At 43.8% G+C, this 24,679-nt stretch overlaps 1 protein-coding gene across 6 annotated transcripts in view; it reads right to left on the minus strand.

The window, feature by feature from the left end:
* STIM1 (stromal interaction molecule 1) overlaps positions 1 to 24,679 on the minus strand; it is a 327,443-nt gene that overhangs the window by 63,053 nt on the left and 239,711 nt on the right. For all 6 annotated transcript variants that reach the window (XM_029601953.1, XM_029601952.1, XM_029601954.1 and 3 more), the window contains exons 8-9: positions 11,605 to 11,782; positions 5,369 to 5,536 (exon numbers count right to left, since the gene is read on the minus strand). In XM_029601953.1, coding sequence (XP_029457813.1) covers positions 5,369 to 5,536; positions 11,605 to 11,782 — 346 coding nt within the window. The remainder of the gene's footprint in view (positions 1 to 5,368; positions 5,537 to 11,604; positions 11,783 to 24,679) is intronic.

Consider the following 24,679-nt stretch of genomic DNA (forward strand, 5'->3'; position numbering starts at 1 on the left):
GCATCTTGTAAAAATTCTCTCCCATCCTCTTAAAGTCAGCCCTCATCAAGTCCAAGGCCCTACTCTTACAGCAGTTCTATACAGGTTAGAATTTAATACTGAACCACACAGTATGGTGATCACTAGACCCTAAATTTACTCTTACCATGAACTCACTTATACTTTCTCCATTTTTCAGTCCCAGATAAAGTCTAGCTTCTCCTCATGTGGTGTCTTCCACTGGTTGCATAAGGAATGCCCCTTGTAGGGGGTCTAGATCGTCTCTGCTCCTGGCTTAAGTCATATACACGCAGGACCTCATCACTGTGTGACCTCTTATGAAGATTCACATCATGTACAAACCTACCTTCTTTCCCTGTGCTGGACGTCTGTATAATACCCCCACATACATGGAAAATCCACAGTAATTCAGCCTCTCCCTTTGGGGTAGATTTTTAAAGAAGCACGTGTGTGCACACACGGATGAGCTGATTTTATAACATGGGCGAGCCGGCACGCGCATGTTATAAAATCGGTGGGCCACACGCACATGCGTGCCAGATTTTGTAATCCGCACACGCATGTGTGGGCGGCGCACGCAAGAGGGGGGGTAGATATATGCAAATTTTGCATAGCGACGCATCCCAGACTTCCCCAATTCCCTACCCTAACCTCCTTTCCCCTCTTCTCCCCAAACCCTAAATTCTACTTTTTTTTTCCTTGTTTTCCAACTTACTTCAGGGCCCGACCTCGCGCCGGCAGCTGGCCGGTGTGCAAGGCTCCAAGACAGCGATAAATGGCGCTATCCTGGCCTGCCCCCCGCCCAGAACACTCCCCCAGGCCCGCCCCTTCAAAGAGGCCTGGTAGTTCTGCGTGTATCAGGAGTTATGCAAGTGACCGGGCCCCTTTGAAAATGTGTGCTGCGCGTGCAATGCCCGGCCACATGCATAACCCCCGTTTTTTACGCTCGCAGCTTTTTGAAAATCTACCCTTTTATTTCTATGATTACAATTGTGCTCCTAATACAAAGAGTTATACCATCCTTCCCCATCCCCTTTCCTCAGTCTCTTTGGAAGAGATTATAGTCTGGGATAGTCACATCCCAATTCCAGTTTCCATTACATCAAGACAGCGAGTGCAAGCACATCCTAGTCCACCTCTGTCATGGTGGCCTCCAGCATTTGCAGACATGAGACTCTACGATGATCCTTTATTTCCTTCTGTATTAGACAGGGATTGAAAATGTGAAGAACTTCAGTGTACGGACAGGGCCAGTTAGGATCCCGTAGAACTGAACCACTGACTGAGCTGTATAAATTGTGAATATAAAGATTTTGTATTTGTTAAGCTTTTTGGCTTCTCTTTTCTGGGGTTAGAACGTCTTGACTGTTCTAACCCCAACTCAGCCCTATCCTCCTGGTTCAATATCACAAACTCGATAGCCAACAAAATATGCCCCCCGTCTTTGAAAGTAATCAACCCGGCCCTTAAGAAAAAACAACCTTGGTTCACTCCAGAATTACAGAAACTAAAACAAGAACACAAGGAATGTTAAATGGCGCAAGGACCCATGCCCCAGCACGCTGACCGCCTACAAATCCTCCCTTCATTGCTACAGGAGCTCCATTCTACGAACAAAAAGAGGCTTCTATGCCCGCAAAATCCATGACCTCCAATTTGATGCCAAGGCTCTGTTTTCATACATCTCAGAACTCACGAAACTATCCGCCCCGGCCATCCCAGACAACCAAGCCCAAACTAAGTCCATAGAACTCGCAACCTTCTTTCAGAAAAAAATCTCCAACCTCTTAACACTCCTCTCTCCCAACTCTACTTCCCCCCCCCCCCCTTCATTCGCCACCTCTTCTTACGCAGGAGCCAGTTTCGACTCCTTCGAACCTATGTCTTCCCTGGAGATCGAGTCCATCCTTAAGAAAATGAAACCCTCCACCCACCCTTCTTACCACATCCCGATAAAACTACTTATATCTATTCTGGACACTATTTCCAAGCCTTTGGCGGAAATTATAAACTGCTCCTTATCGCAAGGAATCGTCCCCGACGCGCTAAAACTCGCCACCCTTAAACCTCTTCTGAAGAAACCTAACTTAAACCCAGGAGATCTTTCCAACTTCCGTCCCATCTCCAATCTGCCGTTCATTGCCAAACTCATGGAGAGACTGGTCAATACCCAACTCTCCAACTACCTAGACAATCACAAAATTCTCTTTCCGACTCAATATGCTTTCCGTAAATCTTTAAACACTGAATCCCTCCTAATCTCACTCACAGATTACCTCATTATGGGCCTAGACAAAGGACATTCATACCTACTCGTACTACTTGACATATCTGCCGCTTTCGATACAGTAAATCACTCTATCCTACTAAATCGTTTATCAGATATAGGTATATCAGGAACAGTCCTCAGATGGTTTGAGTCCTTCCTCAGCAATAGACACTATAAAGTCAGAATAAGCAACAAAGAATCCCCCAGCATCAAATCCATGCTAGGAGTACCTCAAGGCTCTTCCCTCTCCCCCACCCTCTTCAATATTTAGCTGCTATCAAATCTGAAATTAAAGCATTTCTTATACGCTGATGACATACAGATTGTGATTCCCAAACAGAATCCCTACCCCAAACCCTCAAGTTCTGGGATAGCTGTCTTCACTCGATTAACCTCCTTCCTCACCAGCCTAAATCTAGTCCTCAACTCAGCCAAGACTGAACTCCTCCTCATTTCCCCAGATCAAAACGACTCCTCACAGCCGACCTCCTCCACCACCATGGTGACCCAAGCAAGAGACCTAGGAGTGATTCTAGACAACCGTTTGAACTTAAAGAAATTTGTCAACACAACAACCAAGGACTGCTTCCATAAACTACAAATTCTAAAAAGACAAACCATTCCTCCACTTCCACGACTTTAGGACAGTCCTCCAGGCTACCCTGTTTTCGAAGATAAGACTACTGCAATGCCCTCCTGCTGGGACTCCTCACTTCCACCACAAAACCCCTGCAGATGCTTCAGAATGCGGCAGCCAGAATTCTGACAAACTTCAACCGAGATGATCATATCACGCCCATTCTCAGGAATCTCTACTGGCTCCCCATAAGCTTCAGGATCCTTCATAAATCCCTCACCATTATTCATAAGACCATACACAATCAGCACTGACTCGACCTACATATCCCGTTACGACTGCACACTTCTATTAGACCTAAAGAGAGGCCTACAAAGGAACCCTTCACGCCCCCACCACCAAATCCACCCTTCGTATATCCACCAGGGAACGGGCCTTCTCTACAGCGGGGCCATCCATCTGGAATACCATGCCTCCAGACCTCAGACAGGAACCCTGCCTGTTGACCTTTAGGAAAAAACTTAAGACCTGGTTGTTCCAACAAGCCTTCCCATAACCTGATCCTCTCTCTCATAATCCCCCCTTTAACCCCCCCCCCCCATTCCTTGATCCTGGAAAGTCACATCCCTTTCCATTTGTTAATCCCCTTCCTGTATTGCCACTGCATTGCATCGTAGCCACTCTTACTCCTGTGTATATAATTTCCATATTTATAGAGTGTTCTATATGTGATCCATGGCTCAACCAGTATTTACCTTGTTAAGTTTATTTTGCTAAACCTCTGTCATCTGCACTTTCCATTACCCAAGTTTCCACAACCCCTGTTTATTGTAACTTATCTCCTTCCTTAACGTTAATGTTATTATACCCCTGTTCCATGTAAACTGATATGATATGATATGTTTCATGAATGTCGGTATAGAAAAGAGTTAAATAAAGTTCTCTGTCTTTTCTGGAAATTAAACCACTGAATTTTGTGTCCTAGTGGTGAGTCTGTGAGGCCCTCAGGAAACCTACATTCCGCTGACCTTTTTGAGCCAATATCTAGCAGGGCCTTTTTGCCTTAGGACTGGAATGCATGAGAAAGAAAAAGTGCACAGCATGACTGATGGCTGGATATTGGCAGGAAAGTCAAAGAATGAGATATTCTATATAAACCACCTCACGAGACCAATTCCTCTGTACTGGTGGTAATGCGAGATGTTCAATGACAGGCAATGTTCCAGTGCTGTTTCCCTAGAGAAAAGATTGACTTACAGCTGAGCTTCATGAGACAATATCAAGGATATAAGGAAATTTAGGATTGCATTGTATACACACACATATTCTCTGGTTTTTGATTTACTTATTCTGTGCATATATTTTCTTGTATCTTTATCATATTTGCATTCATTTTCCCTTCTTTACATTATACCTTATTCTTATGTGCATTGCAATTTTTATTAGGCTTACATTATTATATACATATATACTCAGTTTTCTGTAACAATAAATGTGAACATTGTTAAGCGCAGTTATAGATATTTCTGTTTGTGTGTGGGAATAGCAAAGAGATACACCACCACCTAGCAGCCTTAACCACTCCCCGGCCATTACATCTTCTCTCTTATTTTTCCATTTAATATTTTAGTAGTTCGCTCTCTCTCTCATTGCTCCTTTTCTCATCTTATTGATTTAGTTTGGGCTCTTATCCCTTCATCTGCTTTTGCTTGTGGGGGCAGAATAGTTTATGCTCCCACTCCTTGTTGAAATGCTGGTCTAAGTAGGACTTGAAGCAGCAGGTAAGGACCACAGTACCATCCCTGGATGGATGTAAAGATCCTAATCCTCCCAGGTATCCCAGTCACCAGTGTGCCCAAAACCCTCACCTGCACCAATCTTTCAACCATGAATTTAAGTTTTTTGGTGAGGACATTTCCTTCCACGTCCTTGCTGTAGGCTGGCAGCACTTTCTGAGAAGGCCACAGATTCAGCCACCTATCCAGCGCCACTTGGACTAAAGCAGTTTAATCTCTTGTACATGGCTGCACTAGGCCAGGAACTGCTGAAACTGGAGAATGAGTGCCCAAGGGTGGTCATGGCATAAGAGAGCAATATTCCTTTAATATGGTCTTTGTACTGTGAATTAACTGAGCTTACAGCAAGTTAACATATAAAGACCAAAAGGAAAGGCAGCAGCAAATATTGCCACCATAAGACCTGCCATATTGGGCCAGATCAAAGGACCACCTAGCCCAGCATTGTGGCAGTTAGTGGATACATGCAGGAAGTGGATAAGAAACATGGCGTACACAGAGTGGTCTAACCCCCCGTCAGACCCTTGCAGGTTCCAGCAGTCATGTGTTAGGAATTTTCTCAGTCAGGGTTACATCTACACCTGCTGTGTTTAATAGCTTCTGATTAACCTATCTGTTGCCATGTTTTACATCCAGTTACGGCCAAGGAGTTCCAGCAGTAGGGATAGAGAAACTGCCATGCACAAGGGAGGCTGAGAGAGAATACAATCTGATAAGACGTCATACCCCTTCTTTGGCAAGCAAAAGCTGCTTCTCGGCATTCTGCTTCTTAACGTTGTAGTACTGAACTTCCACCTCATGGGTTAGCTGCAGCCACTTCTGCAAGGCTTCAGGAGCAGACCAGTTACTGTGGGACTCCAATTCTTTCTCTGCATTCTTCAGTGCCATGCGGACCTGTCACAGAGACAGAGAAAGCGATATCAGAGATGGACCACACAGACCTGTAACGTACCCGTCACAGGGAATGGGTTTGCAGAATCACTGCCTCGCAGTCCTGTAAGGGTTAGACCTGCAGAGCAATGGGAATTCCTGAATGTGTATGTTATTTAGGGTTGGTAATAGCCTTGTGGGGTGCAACAGGGGTGGCTGACTCTGTACAGCAGCTGGTGCCTAGGACTAGGTTTAGGCCTGTGGAGTGAGAGGGTTCTTTAATCCGCATGTTGGCTAAGGTTAGGGCTTTTGAATAAACATGCAAACTGGACTTGGGGTTAGGGCTATGAAATGACAGAGGTTTCTGAATCCATGGTTCCTCAGGAGCCCTTGTCTTTAACGTACTCATAGCCTTCTTCTTTATTCCTTTTAATTACCCTCTGTTTTGTCTCCCATCTGCTGCACCTCCTTATATACCCTTATTTCCCCTATACCCCCTTCCCCTGTCCTCAAACCCTTCTTTTTCCCTATAACAACCATTTATACCCCTTTTTATTTACCCCCTCCGCTATCCTTTAACCTTAACCCTTACTTTTCCCTATAGCAATCCTGCCTTTCTGAACATATAATTTGTAATGTCATATATAGTGTCTCCTGTATGTACTAGTTAAAGATAATGAATATTATTGTATATAATGCTGTTTGGAGTCTATAATTTATTTAAGGCTATCCACAGTGGATAAGTTTATACATTGTCCCTAATTGAGTATATAATTTGCAATGCTTCTTATTATGTTTCCTCTGTTTTCCATCAGGTACTGTTCCTTTTCTCTTCTTCCTGTTTTTCCCTCTCTTCTCTCGCCCCTTCTCTCTTCCTATCTGCTCCCTCTTCCCCCCACCCTGGTTTCTTGTATTTTCCTCCTTCAGTTATATTGTAAACCGGCATGATGTACCCATGAATGTTGATATATAAAAGCTAATAAATAAATACATAAATACATAAACATATAGGCCTGTGGAGTGACAGGGGTTTATGTATCAGAGTGTACATAGGGTGATGGCTAGGTTTAGAGCTGAATTTCTGCTTTGTAAGGTTCTACCCAGAATTGTATGCACTACAGGAGAAGGATATGGCTACTTATCTCATGAGATCGAATTGCCAAAAATACCTCCTGAAATTGCATTAAAATTAGACCAAAAAATTACTGGTCCAAAAATACTGGAGGCTACCGCTTCTTTTAAAAAAAGCTAATAAATCACCAGGGCTGGACGTGTGCACGGCAAAATTTTATAAATTTAAACATATTTTATTTTATCTTTTATTTCTTATATTCCACACAACACATACTAGATCTGGCCAGAGCAGTTCACAATTATAAAATCACATAAAATTGCAATCAATATAACACTCCCTCTTACTCATTAAAAAATAAAAATTAAAATAACCCCCCTCACTTTAAGAGTAACATTATAACAACAACAATGTTATCATCCTGCCCATCCCAGTTAACCCCTTCCCCACAGCTACTCAGAGCCTTGTCTCATAATAGAAAGAGCCATTCCTTCACCTTTTTCCTGTTCCATTCTCACCTCTGTCGGGGCAGAGTTCCACAATTCAGGGCGGCCACTGACGGAGAACATTCCTTTCCTATTTAATACCTTACTCACCTCCCACCTAGCGGGGACCACTGCCAAGGCCGCAGTCACAGACCTCAAATTCCGGGTGGGCACATAACACTTGATTTTTTTTCTTGTAAATAACTTGCACCTCTCCTCTGTGATGCCTTAAACTTAAATTGTGCTCTCTTTTCCACTGGAAGCCGGTGAAGACTAACCAGAAGAGGAGCTGCACTCATCCGTCTCGGCAGCCCAAAGATTAAATGAGCCACCATATTTCATGCCACCTGCAAAGGATGGATACCTTTCTTAGGGAGATCCACCAACACAATGTTACAGTAGTCAAACAGTGGAACCATCTAAAAACCACCCTATTATCTTATTCAACCGCTCAACAAGGTTATTACCTACAAGGAACAGAAGTTGTACATCACCTGTACGTGTAAACCCTGTGAATCCTTGTTCTCGAATTACCAACTGAACAGGTGGTAAAGAGGTGAGCCCTGAGGCACAGCACAGTTCAAGCTGTACAGGGCTGAAATTATTTAATGCTTTACTAAAGACCCAAGCAGGCATCACTATTCTACCTAAGCCAGGGAAGGATGCTACATTATGCAGCTCACATAGACCCATAGCTCTCTTAAATATTAATTTTAAAATATTAGTACAAATCTTAGCTGCTAGATTGAGCTAAGGTAATGCCCTTTTTAGTGGGGAGAGACCAAGCAGAAGACAAGCAGCTGATAATATACAAACATTTTAGACTAAATTTGGTGGTCTCAGAAGGAAAAAGAACCATACGATTCTCCTATCTATAGACGTGGAGACGTTTTGGGAAAGATAGGGGTGGGATTAAATTTCTAACATGGTTAAGTGGGATGTATGAAAACCTGAAGGCAGTAATTAAATTAAGTGGGGGGATATTTGAGATCTTTCACTTTGTCTAGGGGAACAAGACAGGGATGCCCTCTTTCTCCACTCTTGTTTGTGTTGGTGATGGAATCGTTAGCGGCAAGAGTGATTATGGCTGGAAGTGTTACGCTGTTCGACCACGGAGGCCATGGTCCACCGTGCTCACCCACTTCCACGGCGGGCCGTCAGCCCCGGAGACGCCGAAGCGAGGGTGGACAGTACACCTGTTCCCCCCTGGGGCCTGCCACGAGGCAGAGAAGCCTTCCTCCGCGGCAGGAACGCTGCCACTGCCGAAGCCCCGCCCCCCTGACGTCACCTAGACGCGCACAGTCACGACAGCCCTTTTTTTTTTTTAAAAGGGGTCAGCGCGGGTAATACCCGGGTCAGCCCCGGAAGTTACCCACCTCTGTGGGGATATTTAGGCTGCAACTTCCTATCTTCTGGTGAGTTAACAAGGATTGGATTGCCTCCGGTCTAAACTGCTCTGCCGCTTCCCAGCTGCTGCAGGAAGATCTCTCTCTCTGCCCTTCGGGGTAATTCATCGCTAACCTGGGTACCCGCTCCTCGGGGGCCCTTATGGTCTCTTTCAGGTACCTATCTGGGATACCGGGTACTCGCTCCTCGAGGGCCTGCTCTCCCCCTACTCTGGTGCCTATTACTGATCTATTTCTGCCTACCAGGATCTTCATCAATACAGCTACCCACTTCAGTGAGTACTAACCCTGTCAGTCTGTCTCACCTTCAGCTTCAGCACTGGGAGTCTTCATCCGGGACCTTCCTTGGCTACCCTGCATTGCCTATCCTCTGCTTGAGTGTGGGACTGGTCTCCTCTGCTGAGGACCGCTGGACTACTACTACTAGGTTACCTTCACTGCTGCCTGCTTCCCGGGCAATACCATCGAGCTGTATAATAAACTCAACTTCTCTGTGTGTATAGAGTCTGGCCTAGTACTGCGGTTCCTCACGGGGCTCCTCCCCATGGGAGTGGCCATCACTGCAGTGCCCAAGAGTCCACTCCAACACCTCATAACCATAACAGACAGCTAGAGTATAAGATGTCTCTGTTGCTGATGGTGATGGTGTTATTTACCATAACTAAGCCATCTTTAACACCTATCTTGGAAAAGGAATTGGAGGCTTACAGCAAAGTGTCTGGCTTTCGGGTTAATATGGGAAAATCAGAAATATTAAATATTGATTTACCTCAGGAACAGGTGAATAGGTTGAGCTCAGCATTCCCATTTCAATGGGCAAAAAGAAAACTACGCTATTTAGGGGTGAATATCTGCTGGGATTGGAGACAGTTGTTTAAAGCAAATTATGAGCCATTAATGTCTAAGATATTGAAAGATTTAGAGCTTTGGTCGAACTATGCTTTCTCATGGTTTGGAAGAACAGCAGCTATCAAGATGACTCTTACCGAGGTGGAGTTATTTGGTTCAGACATTACCAATTGCCTTTGTCTAAAATTCCTAAAGCAATTGTAGGGTAAACTTTTTAGTTTCATATGTCCACCAAAAAACATTAGACCAGGGTAAACAGCAGCGGGGTTTGGCAGCAGCATGCTTTACGTTTTTATGTGATCTAGCTTCTGAACTGGAAGTGGTTTGGGCATGGCAGGAAGAGGGGAAGTTAAATCCTGGCGCGCTGCAGAGCAGATTTTGTTGGAAAGGAACCTTTCGGGCACCCCCATCCGGGAAGATGATGGAGACTTCTAGATAATAAGCCGTTTCTTGCCCATACTTGCCAGATTTGGGAATGATATAGGAGGGTTTTCTTAGAGGAACAGGAGCTTTCATCCCTTACACTGATAGGATGAACAGAAGGGTACGACTGGGTGATGCATCGTTTCCTTTGGGCAAGGAAAAGATTAAAGACTCTTGGACAATTTTGCCATCAGAATAAGATTCTTGATTTTGGGGTATTGGCAAGGAAATATAATTTAACAGAAAGGGATAGATTCAGTTACATACAAGTTAAGCACTTCTTATCCAATAAAAGTATATTTAACGGTGCTGAGAGGCCTCTTACTGAATGTGACGTGTTATGTGTGTAATGGGTAATGAGAAAGGGCTCATTTTAAAAATGTATCGGTGGATTTCCCCAGTGTTGAGAAATAAACCGTTGCACATTTGGGACTGGGAGACTGCGAATGGGATCAATGTTTTACCTGGGCAAAAAAAAAAAGCTCTATATAGACCTTGATAGTTGAAAATAGTTATAAGGTTTTGTACCATTGGTATCTGATGCCACATCAGCTGCTTACTATGTATCCAAATATTTCTGAATTGTGTTGGCAAAAGTGTGGCTGAATGGGTACTTTTTGGCATGTATGGTGGGGAATGCTTCTGGAAACGGGTTCAAAAGGCTTGTTTGAAGTGTTGGGGGTTAATTATTGTCAGTAATACCAAACCATACCAATACCACCAAATGAGCAGCCGAGGAGGCATATGAAACTAATGGTTCTGTTAAGATCGTGGACCCTTGTGTTGGGGTGAGGTCCTCAGCACAACTGGCAGAGTAGACCGTGCAGAGTCTGAGCTGGAGCTGCGACCGTACCAGCCCCTTTCCCCTCGGGTTGAGCCTTTGGATTCCGGGGTCCGGCAGATCTTAAGTGGCAGTCTCTGGGGCGCAGGCAGAGGAGTTGATCCAGTGTCAGGCTGAGGAAATCAGGAATGTGAGAGTCCAAGCTACAGTCAATGGCAGGCAGTAGGTAAAGATGGTCGTGGTTTGAGGTGGACGGCAAGTGAGCCAAATCGGGTCACAGGTTATGATCAGTTCTAAGAATCAGTCTGAGGTCAGGCTGGCTAGGAGAGGAGAGGTGAAGACAAGGCTGCAAGACATAGCAAAGAGGGCAAGGCTGAAGATGAGGATCCGAGGCCGAGCAGCAACTCACACTACCTGAAGAGTAGTCGACCCATTGCAGAGGCAAGGAGTGAGTCAACAGGTTATTTATATAGGTCCTGGTGTCTGAAGTCAGCATTGGGCACTGCGAGCCCTTTAAAATAGTGCGAATCCCGCGCATGCACGCCTAAGAGCGTCAAAAGGAGAAAGAGCGAGTGTCGTCGTGTCACGAGGCTGGTCGGGGGAGCCTAGATGAGTGTGCCAGCTTACTGGGCCATGCGGTGAGTCGGCAAATGTAACAGGTTCAAACATTTGTGGCAACCAGATATGAACTAGCTGCTTATTGGAGAAGAGAGGATGTACCATCTACGACCACCTTCATGCAAAGACTGGATAAAGTCTATTATATGGGAAAGTTGATAGGTATGAGAAACAAAACACTGAGGAAGAAAGGAGGGGGTATGAGGGGAGAAAATGCAAACTAGATAACATATGACTGAATAAGTGTCCATATATTATGATTGTATACTTTGGCATCCTGTAATACTATGATTGTTGTGTATGTTATGACTAACAATTTAAAAAAAAAAAAAAAAAAAAAAGCAGCTGAATCTCGGTGTCTATCAGGATAAGGCCTGTGACATGAGAAGTGCTTCTGTATCTGGGTATCCATCAGCACAAGTGCCGGTACCAGAGAGGCTGTGTTTGCAATTCCTCACCTGCTCCAGCTCCTCCTCAGCATACTTCTGTCGGCTCAGCTCATTTTCGGTGCCTTCACGTAGCTGTCGCAGTCGCTGGGCCTCCTGCTTAGCCATACAGATCTCACTCTGCAGCTTCTTCTCCAGGTGCACCTTCTCCACCTCCACTGTGCGGTGTTCCTCCTGAGCCTTCTGAAGTCTGAAAGGCAAGAGGAGCAAACAAGAAGACCATAAGAGCCAGAGGTTGGGGTGTGTCACTACGAAAGGCAGAAGACATCAAACATCCAGAGCAAGATATTATTTTACAACTTATACAATTTCATCATCTTACACAGCAGCCTATAGGGCAAGTCACACAACTTACAAGTGTCTGCTACTAAGAGATTACAAACTAAGGGCCTCGTTTACTAAGCATTTTTCCCATAGACACAGCAAGGGAGAAAAGCATTAGTAAATCAGGCCCTACGGGCATAAGGGCTTTTCTCCCGTGCTGTGTCTATGGGAAAAATGCTTAGTAAATCAGGACCTAAGCTTGAGCATAGGTTGATGAAGTAGTTTGCTGAAGGTCATTCAGCGAATAGTGAAAATGGGATAAGACCCAGGGATGAGCTCTGTGCTTCAACCGCTAGGCTGCACTGTCCATCTCGGTTCTTTAACATCCATATTGTAAATCTCATCACTTCTAGTCTCTGCTCCTTCCCCTACCCTGTTATCACCAGGCTATTCTTAACTGAGGCCCAGGTATCAGAGTCCTTCCGCACTCAAGCATGGCCAGGTATGGCCACGTGCAAAGATCCTTGAATGTTAAGCTAACATTTATCACTTTATAAAGTGAAATGAATGTTTGCTGTGGTGTCTTGATATGAGAGCTGATGCTTTGACATTTCTTGTTTTGTTTCAAAGTACATCTCTCTGAACAATGCATTCAACTAGTTCCTCATTTTCTGTTGGAGAGAGAGGAGGAAGGAGCTTGGTAATAACTGAAATAAGAGGATTATGTTCTGTTCAATGCCTGTATGTGTGAGCGCAGCTCAGATTCTTGCTGCTTAGGGGATGAGCTTACGTAACTCAGAAACCGTAAAAGCAGCTTAGTCACAGTTTGAAGAAAAAGAGTGGAGGAGCAGCAACTGAAAGAAAACCAAACAAGCCAGGACGCAAATCCCACTGATGCTCCTTGTAAGCTTGGACAAGCTGTTCCATCCTCTGTTGTGTCATGTACAAGCTTAGACTTGTATATGACCTCTATGACCGGGACTCACTACTGTACCTGAATATAACTCAACCTTGAGCTACCAACGAAAAGGTGTGAGCTAAATCTTAATAAATAAACCAATAAAATGAAACTGGGCTGGGACATCTGGAATCCTACTGGCCACAAGAGGTCACTGTGGTTCTTACTGTAGGTGGGAGAAGACTTCATTTGAATCTCTCCTTGTTGTCTAAACCAAGACCCTAAGACCAAGCATTTATGTATTTTCATGACTCCAGAAACAATATTCCAGAACCCAGAACCCAAACCAATACTCTAGATTCCTCTCTGATAATAAATTAGCGTGGACCACGTAGAAATAAAGGGCATCAAAAAAAGTTGTAGCTGTTTTTATTGGTTAATGTATGAAGTTTCTTATAAAATACTTATCAGTACTTCTTATCTGAGCTTTAGAGTGTATATATATCTCTGCCAAAAGGCAGCCTCATTCATGATCCAATATTTTTATCAGGTAACCTGCTCTGATATGCTTTTCTGAGATTGTGATTAATCAGAGCTACACTAAACAAACAAAACAAAGCACTGGTCAACCTGCACCTCTCCAGCTTGCATTTCAATGTGGGAGTCAGCACATGGCTCCATGTTATCAGCAGGCTGAGCGAGTTCTGATCTGCTCCTATCGCATCTCTGTACTTGTCCTGATTTTCTTAGAAAAACAGACACAAAAAGAGTGAACTAGCACAAGTTTATATTCCACCACGTCTAAAATAACACTACACAGTGCACGAGTTTTCAGTGACTGGCACTACTTTTCAGAAGCTCCAAACCTGGACTACTTCAACCTACAACCATGTAACAGACGCAAACATTTTTTTGTTTTTTAATTTAAACTGGGAGGTCTATATTCAAAAGCATTTAGCTGGATACCTCAGAAGTTATCCAGCTAAATGAAGATTTGGGTACTTAGCTGAGCTAATAAGTTAGGTGACTAGAATTTAGCCGGCAGACACATATGGGGGCATAACTGGGAGGAAGTGAGTTAGCTGGCTTAGTTATCCGGCTAACTCCAGTGTTCAAAGTTAAGTTGGTTAACTTAGCCTGCTCCGTCTGGTCGGGCCATACAGCTGCCCTAAAGTTAGCCGGATAACAGTGCAGTAACACAGTAATGACAGCAGAAAAAAGACCATCTAGTCCATCTGGTCAGCCCAGCACTGCCACTCCGTGCAGGTCACCCCCAAGTCTTATGTGATGGGTAGCAATATTAACATTCAAAACCAAGCAACTGGCAAACTCAGAACAAAATTACTGCTAGCAACATTTTTACAGGGTGAGGGGGCTTCTTGGTAATTCAGACAATGCTGCTTGAACATGCTTTGCTTTTGTACTTGGCTGTAGAAGCAGTCTCGTGCTTTTTCCCTAATGTCTGCGCATCAGTACCCCAGACTGTAAAAGTCAGGGCCCAGCACAGGCTGTTGTCTGAATCCAATTCCCCTTTCCCCTAGCCGTTGAAGCGGAGAGAGATGTTTCAGTTGTGTCAAGGCTAATTAATTTTAGTAATCCCCATGCCTTCTGTTAAGAGTAATAACTGCTGCCCCTTTTCTTCATTCCACCTCCAGCCTTTAGGGATCCACAGTGTTTATCCCATGCCTTTTTTCATTCATTTACTGTTTTCATCTTTACCACCTCTTCATTCAGGCAAGGAATTCCAGGCATCCAGCACCCTCTCCGGGAAGAAATATTTCTTGATGTTGGTTCTAAGTTGTCCCCCCTGGAGTTTCATATCGTGGCTTCTAGTTCTACTGTTTGCTTTCTAACAGAAAAGGTTTGATAATTGTGCATCATTCAAACCTTTCAGGTATCTGAAGGTCTGTATCCTATCTCCCCTGCACCTCCTCTCCTCCAGGGTTTACACATTCAGATGCTTCAGCCTTTCCTCATAAGCCTTCTGATACAGACCCACACCATTTTGGTCGCCCTTCTCTGGATTGTCTCCATCCTGTCTCTGTCCCTTTGGAGATACGGTCTCCAGAACTGAACACAGTACTCCAGGTGAGGCCTCACCAAGGACCTATACAAGGGCATTATCACCTCCTTTTTCTCTCTGGTTATTCCTCTCTCAATGCAGCCCAGCATTCTTCTGGCTTTAGCTATCGCCTTGTCACATTGCTTCACAGACTTCAGATCATCAGACACTATCACCCCAAGGTCCCTCTCTCAGTCTATTCACAATCAGTCTTTCACACACACACACACACCCTTCAAATGCAGCTCTTTTGGATTACCGCACCCCAGATAAATGACTCTGCACTTTTTGAAAATGAATCCCAGCTGCCTAGTCTTCAACCATTGTTCAAGCTTTCTTAAATCACGTTTTATTCTCTCTGCTCCTTCAGGCATGTCCACTCTGGTGCAGATTTTAGTATCAGCAGCAAACAGACAAACGTTACCTTCCACAATGCCGCTCACAAAGACCGGTGCCAAAACAGATCCCTGTGGCACTCCACTAACACTCACCCTTCAGAGTATTTATTTATTTATTTTATTTATTTAAAATTTTTATATACCGACATTCATCAATGATATCACATCGGTTCACAGTGTAACGCAAACAGACGCCTGGGGTAGCGCTTTACATCGAACAAATATAACATGTTAACAAGAGAGTAATTGAGGGGGGGGGAGAAATAATGGGGAGTATAGGATTAAATGGAGTAGGCTCCATTCACCATCACACGCTGTCTCCTGTCAGTCAACCAGTTTGTAGTCCACTCCACCATCTTGGTGCCCAGTCCCAGTCTTCTCATTTTATTCATGAGCCTTCTAGGCAGGACTGTATCAAAAGCTTTGCTGAAATCCAAGTATATCACATCAGATGCTCTTCCTTGATCCAAATCTCTAGTCATCCAATCAAAAAAGTCAATTACATTTGTCTGACAGGACCTTTCCCCTGGTGAATCCATGCTGCCTTGGATCCAAGAACTCACCAATTTGTAGATAGTTCACATTCCTTTCCTTCAGCATCACCATTCATTTTCCCACCACCGAGGTGAGGCTAAGCGGCCTCCAGTTTCCAGCCTCCTCTCTGCTACTACTCTTATGAAGCGGGACCACCACCGCTCTTCCCCAGCAAGTGGCATTCCTGTCTACAGGGATCTATTGAGCAGGTCACTCAGCTGACCCGCCAGCACATCTCTGAGCTCCCTCGGTATCCTGGGATGAACCTCATCTGGCCCCATGGCCTTGTCCACTTTCAGGTTTCCGAGCTCTTCCCATACATTCTCTTCTGTAAACTGAGTTTCTTCTACTCCACTTCCATCTATGGTATTCTCAACTAGCGATGGTCCTTCTCCAGGGTCTTCTTTAGTGAATACAAAACTCAAGTATTTGTTTAATATTTCTGCCATTTCTTCGTCTCTCTCCACACATTGATTCTTTTCATCTTTCAATTTCACTAAACCACTTCGGACCTTTCTCCTTTCTCTGATGTATCTGATAAATGTTTTGTCACCTCGCTTTACCTCTTTGACAATCCTTTCTCCTGCTTGACATTTTGCTTTCTGATTTCTCTCTTTGTCTCCCTCAGTTTCACTAGGTATTCTTCCCTGTGTTGCTCTTTTTGGGATCCTTTATGCTTCTTGGACGCTGTTCTTTTTGCCTTTATTTTTTCAGCCACCTCCTTTGAGAACCAGATGAGTTTCTTTCTCCTCTTGCTTGTGTTTATTTTCCTAACCTACAGATTTGTTGTCTTTGTAACAGCTCCTTTTAATTTGGCCCACTGTTCCACCTCTGCCATTTTCTCACAGACTTCCAGTTCTTCCTCCAGTAACAAACATCCCTATTTTAATAAAGTCTGTATTTTTGAAATTCAGCACTTTGTGTGACTTCTCTGTATCTTATTTGTGATATCAAACCATACCGTCTGATGATCACCCACGCAGACAACAGAAACATCATCCCCATTTTTAGGACTAGGTCAAGCATCACACTCTCCCTTGTGGATTCCATTACCATTTGTTTGAGCAGAGTCCTTTGAAAGATATCCATTATCACTCTTTTTTGTAGATTCTGCAGAAGGGATAATCCAGTCTACATCCAGCAGATTAAAATCTGCAATAAGCAACACTTATCCCTTCTTTCCCACCTTATGGATATCTTCGACTATTGGAATTGTACACCACACCAATGTAAATGGAAGCACCATCTTCTTTCTTTAGGACAGCCTATAATGCTTCTTCTCTATCCCATGTCCCTTACATTTCAGTTGCTTGCATAAAAATAGCACTGGTTTAATCTTTCCCCAATTATGTAACCAAATCATAGAATCTGAGGGCAGAAGAAGACTGTAAGACCCATCTGGCCTGCACAACTTACTTCCTGGTGCAGTTCATCTCTGCCCTTTACTCACTTCTTCACATCTGTGGATCCTCTGTCCTTATCCCAAGTTTTATCCCAAACTCGCCCCACAGCTAAAGATCCTCTGTGCTTATCCCAGGATTTATCCCTTATTCTCCCCACAACCAAGAATCCCTTGTGCTTATCCTTCACTCCCAACAGCTAAGGATCCTCTGTGCTTATCCCAGGCTTTACCCCTCACTCCCTCACAGCTAAGGATCCTCTGTGCTTATCCCAGGCTTTACCCCGCACTCCCCGACAGCTAAGGATCCTCTGTGCTTATCCCAGGCTTTACCCCTCATTCTCCCACAGCTAAGGATCCTCTGTGCTTATTCCAGGCTTTACCCCTCACAGCTAAGGATCCTCTGTGCTTATCCCAGGATTTACCCCTCACTCCCCCACAGCTAAGGATCCTCTGTGCTTATCCCAGGATTTACCCCATATTCTCCCATAGCTAAGGATCCTCTGGGTTTATTCCAGGCTCTCTTAATTCTTTTTGTATTCACCACTTCGAGTCCCTTCTATGCATCCACAACCTTTCTTTAAAGAAATATTTCCAGATGCTATTCCTGAGTTTATTCATATAACTTTATTGGCATGACAATTTTACATGTTTTGCCAAAGTAATACATAACTGATAAAATTACAGGGTACCAAAAAGCACAAATAGTAAGGACAAGTCCCAAGTTCTGGTGCTAGTATGTATTGTCCCTGGTCAGATTTCATTTCTGGCCTGGTGGCAGGATACCACAGATTTTACTGCTGTTTCTCCTCTTTCCTCAGAATTATATAGTGTTTCTCTTGCACATTCGTTTGTGGGAAGTTTTGGATTCTCTATCTCTGCTTTGGAAAATGTGCATCTCTTATATCTTTACATTTTGCACAGGAAAGGAGGAAACGCGTTTCTCTTTATTTCTTCGGTGTTGCATTGCATACAGGGTCTGGCTTCTTGGAGTTTCCAGTTTAGTTTTTGTATGCATCTTTCTATTTCTAGTCTGTGATCACTTATTCTGTATTTGGTGAGCATCTGTCTATGACTGAAGTGAGGTATTTTCTGTGTAGAAATCTGTAGCAGACCAGCTCATTCTATTTTCCAGTCTACTATAGTAAAGGAGGTCTGAAAGAGGATGACTTCAAGGAGGGATGCAGCTACCTCTGAGAGAATATGCCACAGTCACACTAATTGCTCACTGCGTGACAGGTCTCCGGTCATCCATGGACAGCAGCATTTCTCTTGACTATCCTGTCAAAAGTTGCTTAACCATAAAGCCAGATGCTGGATTAATCCAGTCCTAGGATTTTGCAAAAAGCCAATTATGAATGTGCAATGACCTTCCCATTGTTTAGCATCCAATATGCATTGTATCTCCATCCATTTGAGGATCAGGCCTCTCCTCCATCCCCTGCCGCTGAGGAAGGACAACATTCTGCTGTGCTCCAGGTAGACTGGACAAGGTATTGTTGCAACAGCTCCCATGTTTCTTTGCTCCACATGCTGGAGCTTTATGGCCCTTGCTATCCACTTCCAAGGCTAGCCTCTCGAACAGGGACCACGTGCATTAAAACAGAGTCAGCAGTTTCATTACGGACTTTCAGCACATGACAGGCTCTCACTGGCTCTGGTGCAGGCAGTTTAACACAAACCACTGGAAGAGTTTGGCCACAAGAGGACACGTGGCAGACTGGCCATTTATTCCCTTGGAGTTTCATACCGGGACCTCTTGCTCTAAAACATTTGAAGAATCAAAGTTGGTACCGACCCCGCACCTCTGCAGGTGCGGGGTCGGTACAAAAAAAAAACAAAAAACTGTTAAATAAATAAAATTTGTGATAATGCTGCTGGGATTTAATCTCTTTATACCTTGGAAATTACAAATAAATATGAATAAAAAGAATTCTCAACAAAAAAAGAATTGGAAATTAAAGAAGTATATTTACTCACAAAATTCTAAAAAATGTATGTAATTAAAAATATGTCTCTGTTCTCCCATTTACTGGAATTATTTTCTGAAACTCCATCTTTGGGGTATGATAGGGAGAGGACCGCATGGTCAAATAGGGTAGCCAGTGTCTGATAATGTCCGATTATAATGCAATGACATCAGAAGCACAAAGACACACACCCCCTGAGGCTTGCCTTTTACTTTCTGTTTAAGTTTAACCCGGAAACAGAGTGAACATGAGCTGAAAGTCACAGAGCAAAGCACATGCCAAGGACCAGCGGTTTAACCTTACACCAAACCTGCATCACCAGAGGGACACTGGCCATCCTGCCAGCCCCTTTCGTAAGAACAGCTCCTCCTTGTGCCCTGACTAAACCCCACCTCTTCCGCTGGCTGTTTAGGATGGAGAAATCGTTCTGACTGGTAGAGTATATTAGCTATTCTGCTCTCCAGCACGTGGCTTATCACCAGATTTATCAAACGCAAACCACACAATGTGGGCAGTGGAAAGGCTGCGTCTAACCCCCACCCACCCAGCCTTCCCAATTTATTGCAGACTCACACAACTCCTTCCAATAACAGTTTTATTGTTGGACAATAAATGGCCACAGCCCATTAATATGAATAACCAGCAATAAATAACATTACAACAACATTAACATACAGCATAACAATTAATAACTAACTTTATGTGACCAGCGAACACCCCCCGCTTCTAAGTGCCAAGCATGTAAGTCCGCTGAGGCGCGCCGGGCAGCTGCCACTGACACCGGGCCGTTAAAGCCATAGCGTCACTGCTGGCGACCCGGCCGTGGAAGTCGAGTCGTTTGGTCTAAGCGCCTCAGCATTCCCCTCTTCCTCCCTCCTGGCCGTTGAAGCGTCGAGGGACTGCGCCGGATCTGTTAGGCCATCCGCCTGGTCGATCCTCCTAAATGCGGAGGGGGGGGAGGGGGTGTTGCTTCCACCAGTCACCACGCCACGGTTCCCTGGTAGCGAATCCGCTTACCGGGTGCAGGATCGTGGCGAAGGTAAAGCTCGATGAAGCCGTGCCGATGGTGCCTGGCTGAAAAGTGGGTCCGCCCACGCTGGTTTTCCCCTTTTCTACCAGACACTGGCCCTCCCCTAGGACTGCCTACCTTGCCTTCCCCGCCCCATTGTGCCCGTCTCCCTTACAGAGTCGCGGGCTCTTAACCATCAACCAGACTGCATGCACTTCCATCACAACTCAGTCAAAATCTTTCCTCTTCGTTGGCTGACATTTTTATTTTGCAGTCCACGTAAGAGAAGCTGAGAACTCCATGGTGGAAGCAGCAATGCGTGCATCCCCAGAAAAAGCTCCTGTCCAACTTCAGTCCTATTTCAGGGAAGAAATACATTGACAAAATGCTGCTTGCAACTCCATGGTTTTGGTTAAAAACAGAATGCAAGATCATCATGGAACATTTCAAAGAATTCAGATCTCAGATGGTTCAAGTATGCAAGTTATAAACAGGAGAGGAGAGGAAATATGTAAACATTCAATTAAAGTATTTCTTTAGACCATCCACTTTTAAGATTTGTTTGAATTCTCTCATACCGATAGTAAGTTAATCTCTCGTGCGATTCAAAAGAGTCGTCCTAAGAGCCAGACGCTCTCTGCTTTCTTTCAACCTTCCCTCACCTAAACCGCAGAGATAGCATCAAGGAGTCCTTTAAAGAGATTTAATCCCAAATGTGCAGTGCAAGGCCAGATGATCGTCCCCAGATTTATAACACACAGCACAGAGCAGGCTTTAATGAACTGGGGGCTCCGTAACCCCTCTGCTGGGCCTCGGAGGGAGCTGCTATGGGAACGCACGGCTCCCCGGGGCATTCAGCAAGTACTTGAAGAATTACTGAAGAGCACTTACAAGTTTTCTTGGCACACATGGAGCTGCATATTATGGATAAAATAAACTCTCTTAAGTGCAGAAACCAAACTGATCCTAGAGGAAAGAGGCTGAGGTCTGAAGGAGGGGCCCAGGTCATCTCAAGCTCCAGTGCATCGTCACCTTTACTGCATCATTTTCACTCTTAACACAAGGAGCATTTTACCTTTGCCAACTTTTAAGCCAGCTGAGCTAAGAGACTCCTTTAACTTAGAACAGAATGTGTTTAAAAATTGTTAAGGTTACTTAGCTGTCAAAAAGGGTACCAGCTCTCTCACAACAACCTGCTGATACCCATACATAGGCCGATCCAGTAAAGCGCCCTCAGCTGAGCACACTGTTTTACACGTCCAACACCCCCCACCCCCCCGAAACTAATAATGCTCATCACATGCAAATGTATGTTGATGAGGCTGTTAGTCATTCGCCCTAGATACAGATTAAAACAATGTAAACCCGAAGAAGTATACAGAAAAGCAGAAAATACTGCTTTTCTGTACATCCTCTGACTTAATATTGTGGCGATATTAAGTCGGAGGAAACAAAAGGTTTAAAAAAAAAAAAAAGTGTGCTGGCAGGTCAGGTTAGGAAAATGGACGCTCCTAAAACTGAGTGCCTGGAGGCTTCCCTGCAGTTCCCTTCCTACATCTGGGAACCCACCCGCTGAGGCTGCTGACATCACTGTAAGCCCAGGGCTGCACAGATAAAACGCGGCGTGCAGCGGCAGGCAGCTGCCGGCATGCGCCCCTTCTGTCTGTTTTTCCTGGAAGTCTCTCCACCACATTTCTTAAGTTTCACTCCTGGATATGGGCAAGAAGAGAAAAGCTACCTTGAGGAGTATCCCCTCCTGCCTCTCAATCTACCCAACCCGCATTAGAAACTTTTAACTTTACTCTTTCACTTTTTGGACCAAGTGAGCTTGGAGCTTCTGGGTTTGTTGACTCCACTCCTGTAGTCCCTCTGGTCTAGTCCCATCGCAGGTGCCTAATCCTTCTCTTCTGGGTTCTAGGGAAGGATCGGTAGTTTTAACTAATCTTTCTAATCCTTCCCTGGAGGTGAGGCCCCAAGTCATAGGTGATTCTTGTAAAGTGGACAAACCTGCTGAAATGACATCACTAATTTGGAGTCCGCTCTTTCTTTACGAATTGATAATGTTTTGGGATCTTACGGGACTCTATCTGGTCAAGTTAAAGAACATTCGCAGAAAATTACTGGATTAGAAAGCCATATTACTAGTGTTGTGTATGATTGTAACAAATTACGAGATACTAAGGTCTCCCTGATTAGAGATAATCAATCTTTACATAGGAAGATGGAAAATATGGGCAACCACTCTAAAAGATTTAATTTGAGATTTCTTAAATTTCCCTCATTGCTCTTTAATTTCCCCTTTGGAGATGATTAAAAAGTTTTATACTGACTTCTTGAAAATCTCTAAAGAGACCATCCCCGAGATTGTTAATGACTTATCTTCCAGATGACAAATCTACTGCTCAGGTTGAGGCTGTGGATAGAGAGTTGGATGCGAGAGAGAAATTGTTAAATCTTACTGAATTTTTGGAAGATTCTGTTACTGATGTTAAGGATTGAGCTATTTTGTTAGTAAGTTTTGCTCGTGAATGTGATAAGCAATAGACTCAAACTTTTTTTTTCCATTTTAAAGATTCTTCTTTTCTTGGTTCAAGATAAATGTATTCCCTGATGTTGTCAAAGAGACACAGGCTGGTAGAAACATTTTTCTTATTAAATAACCTAGAGTTTTGGCTCTGGGTGCTTCCGTTTTACTTAGATTTCCCTGCAAGTGCCTAGTTAAATTTCAAGGTGTCAACTATATTTTCTTTGATCCCATTCAACTGGAGAATTTCCTACAAAATAAAACTACTCCTAAACGAGTTGTTTGTTAGCCGTAGTGAGTCGGGGATATACCAATTATAATAGGATAACAAGTGTTTTTTCCTTTTGTAACTTTTCTTTTTTCGCTCTCCCCATTATGTGGCATGCGATAATTTAACATTTGCCTTTGTATATTTTTTATGTTTCCTTGTATATACTGCAAATGTTTCCTAATGCAAGGTGTTCTTATAATAATGGTAAAACTTAATAAACAGATTAAAAAAAAAAAAAAAAGCCAAACCCGCTGACAGCCACCTCTCCTAAGCTTCCACTGCTAAGGAGGCACTAGGATGCGCTAGTGTCCCTAGCACCTCCTTTTTAGCGTGACCCCTCATTTAAATACGGTATTGTGCCCAGGAGAGGGGCTGGGTGCTTGTCTTTATTGTATGGGCCTGACAGTGTTCATTCACTCAGTGCTTCTAAAAGGGCTCCGAATGTGGTTCCCAACTTACAGGGTGGACCAGTTTTCTGCTCAGCTCGGGAATGCGTGAAAAACAATTAGGAATTAACTGCAAAGAACAGCACAGCAGGGACTTATAGATGTGCCCCATTACCTCCAGAGGCCTCCTGCCTACACTGCAAGCAAGGCTGGCTAAAAGCCATTGGAGGAGGTAAACAGGAGATGGCTCTCCCCATGAACTCCAGAGAATGCAAAGAGACTGCAGGTTTTTACCTTTAGGGACTCCCAGATCTCTTATGTCATTTCCTCTGCTTCTAGGAAAGCTGTTTACATTCAGCTCAAACAATAGACTCTGGGTGCAGCTTTGCCTTTCTTAATTGGTGAGGGGAGGGAGGGAGGGAGCAATCCTGATTTTTTTGCTGGTAATTGCATGGTCCAATGGCGTAGCCAGAACTGAGTTTCTGGGTGGCCCAAGGTTAAGAAGGTTGGGCTGTAGGCATACAGGTCTGAATCCTACTAATTGTACTTTTATTGATAAATAATGCCTTAGCATGATTCCTACAACTGGTTCCTAAGTCATCTACAACAGCCCTCATACATCATGAGTGAAATGTTTTAGAATATTTTAACTATTATTTCAAGTACTTACCAACATTAAAAATTCCTTAGCAATCTGTATTAATTTCTTTTATAAATTCACAAGAATATCATGTAAAAAGCAAATAAAACACAAATATTAGATCCAATCAGTCATAAAACAAACATCAATATATTCTTTCTAGAATCCTCTTTCCAGAAAGACAGAGATCACCATAACTATAATAAAATAGCAACAATCATAAGAATGGGGGCCAGAGCAAAACTATGACAGTTCACATCACAATCCAACATGAAAAAAAAGCTATATTCAAATTCTGGAGTCACCTCAGTTAAAAAAAGAGCCCTTCCACTACTAAACATTTTGTGAAGTTACAAACCCTGCTAAGGAAAAAAAAAAAGGCGCCTAAAACCTTGCCATATCATCTCTTAACAGCACTGACTCTCAGGACTCAAATAACAGCAACCTTATGAAAAAGAAGCAATGCAAATACTACACCAGGCCCTAGACATTAATACATCACCTACTGGGATAACAGAACAAGCCAGACTACTACAAATCCCTACAGAGAAACTACATGCTAGCAGCAAAATACTGCACCTCAGTCACACACAGGCAGAACACAGACCGACCCTTACCTAATACAGAAATAAGGAACATCAGCATGGATTTACCCAAGGGAAGTCTTGCCTCACAGGTCTGCTTCATTTTTTTGAAGGAGTTAAGAACATAAGAACATAAAAAAATGCCATA

The sequence above is a fragment of the Rhinatrema bivittatum genome, chromosome 5, assembly GCF_901001135.1.
Source record: "Rhinatrema bivittatum chromosome 5, aRhiBiv1.1, whole genome shotgun sequence".
NCBI lineage: Eukaryota > Metazoa > Chordata > Amphibia > Gymnophiona > Rhinatrematidae > Rhinatrema > Rhinatrema bivittatum.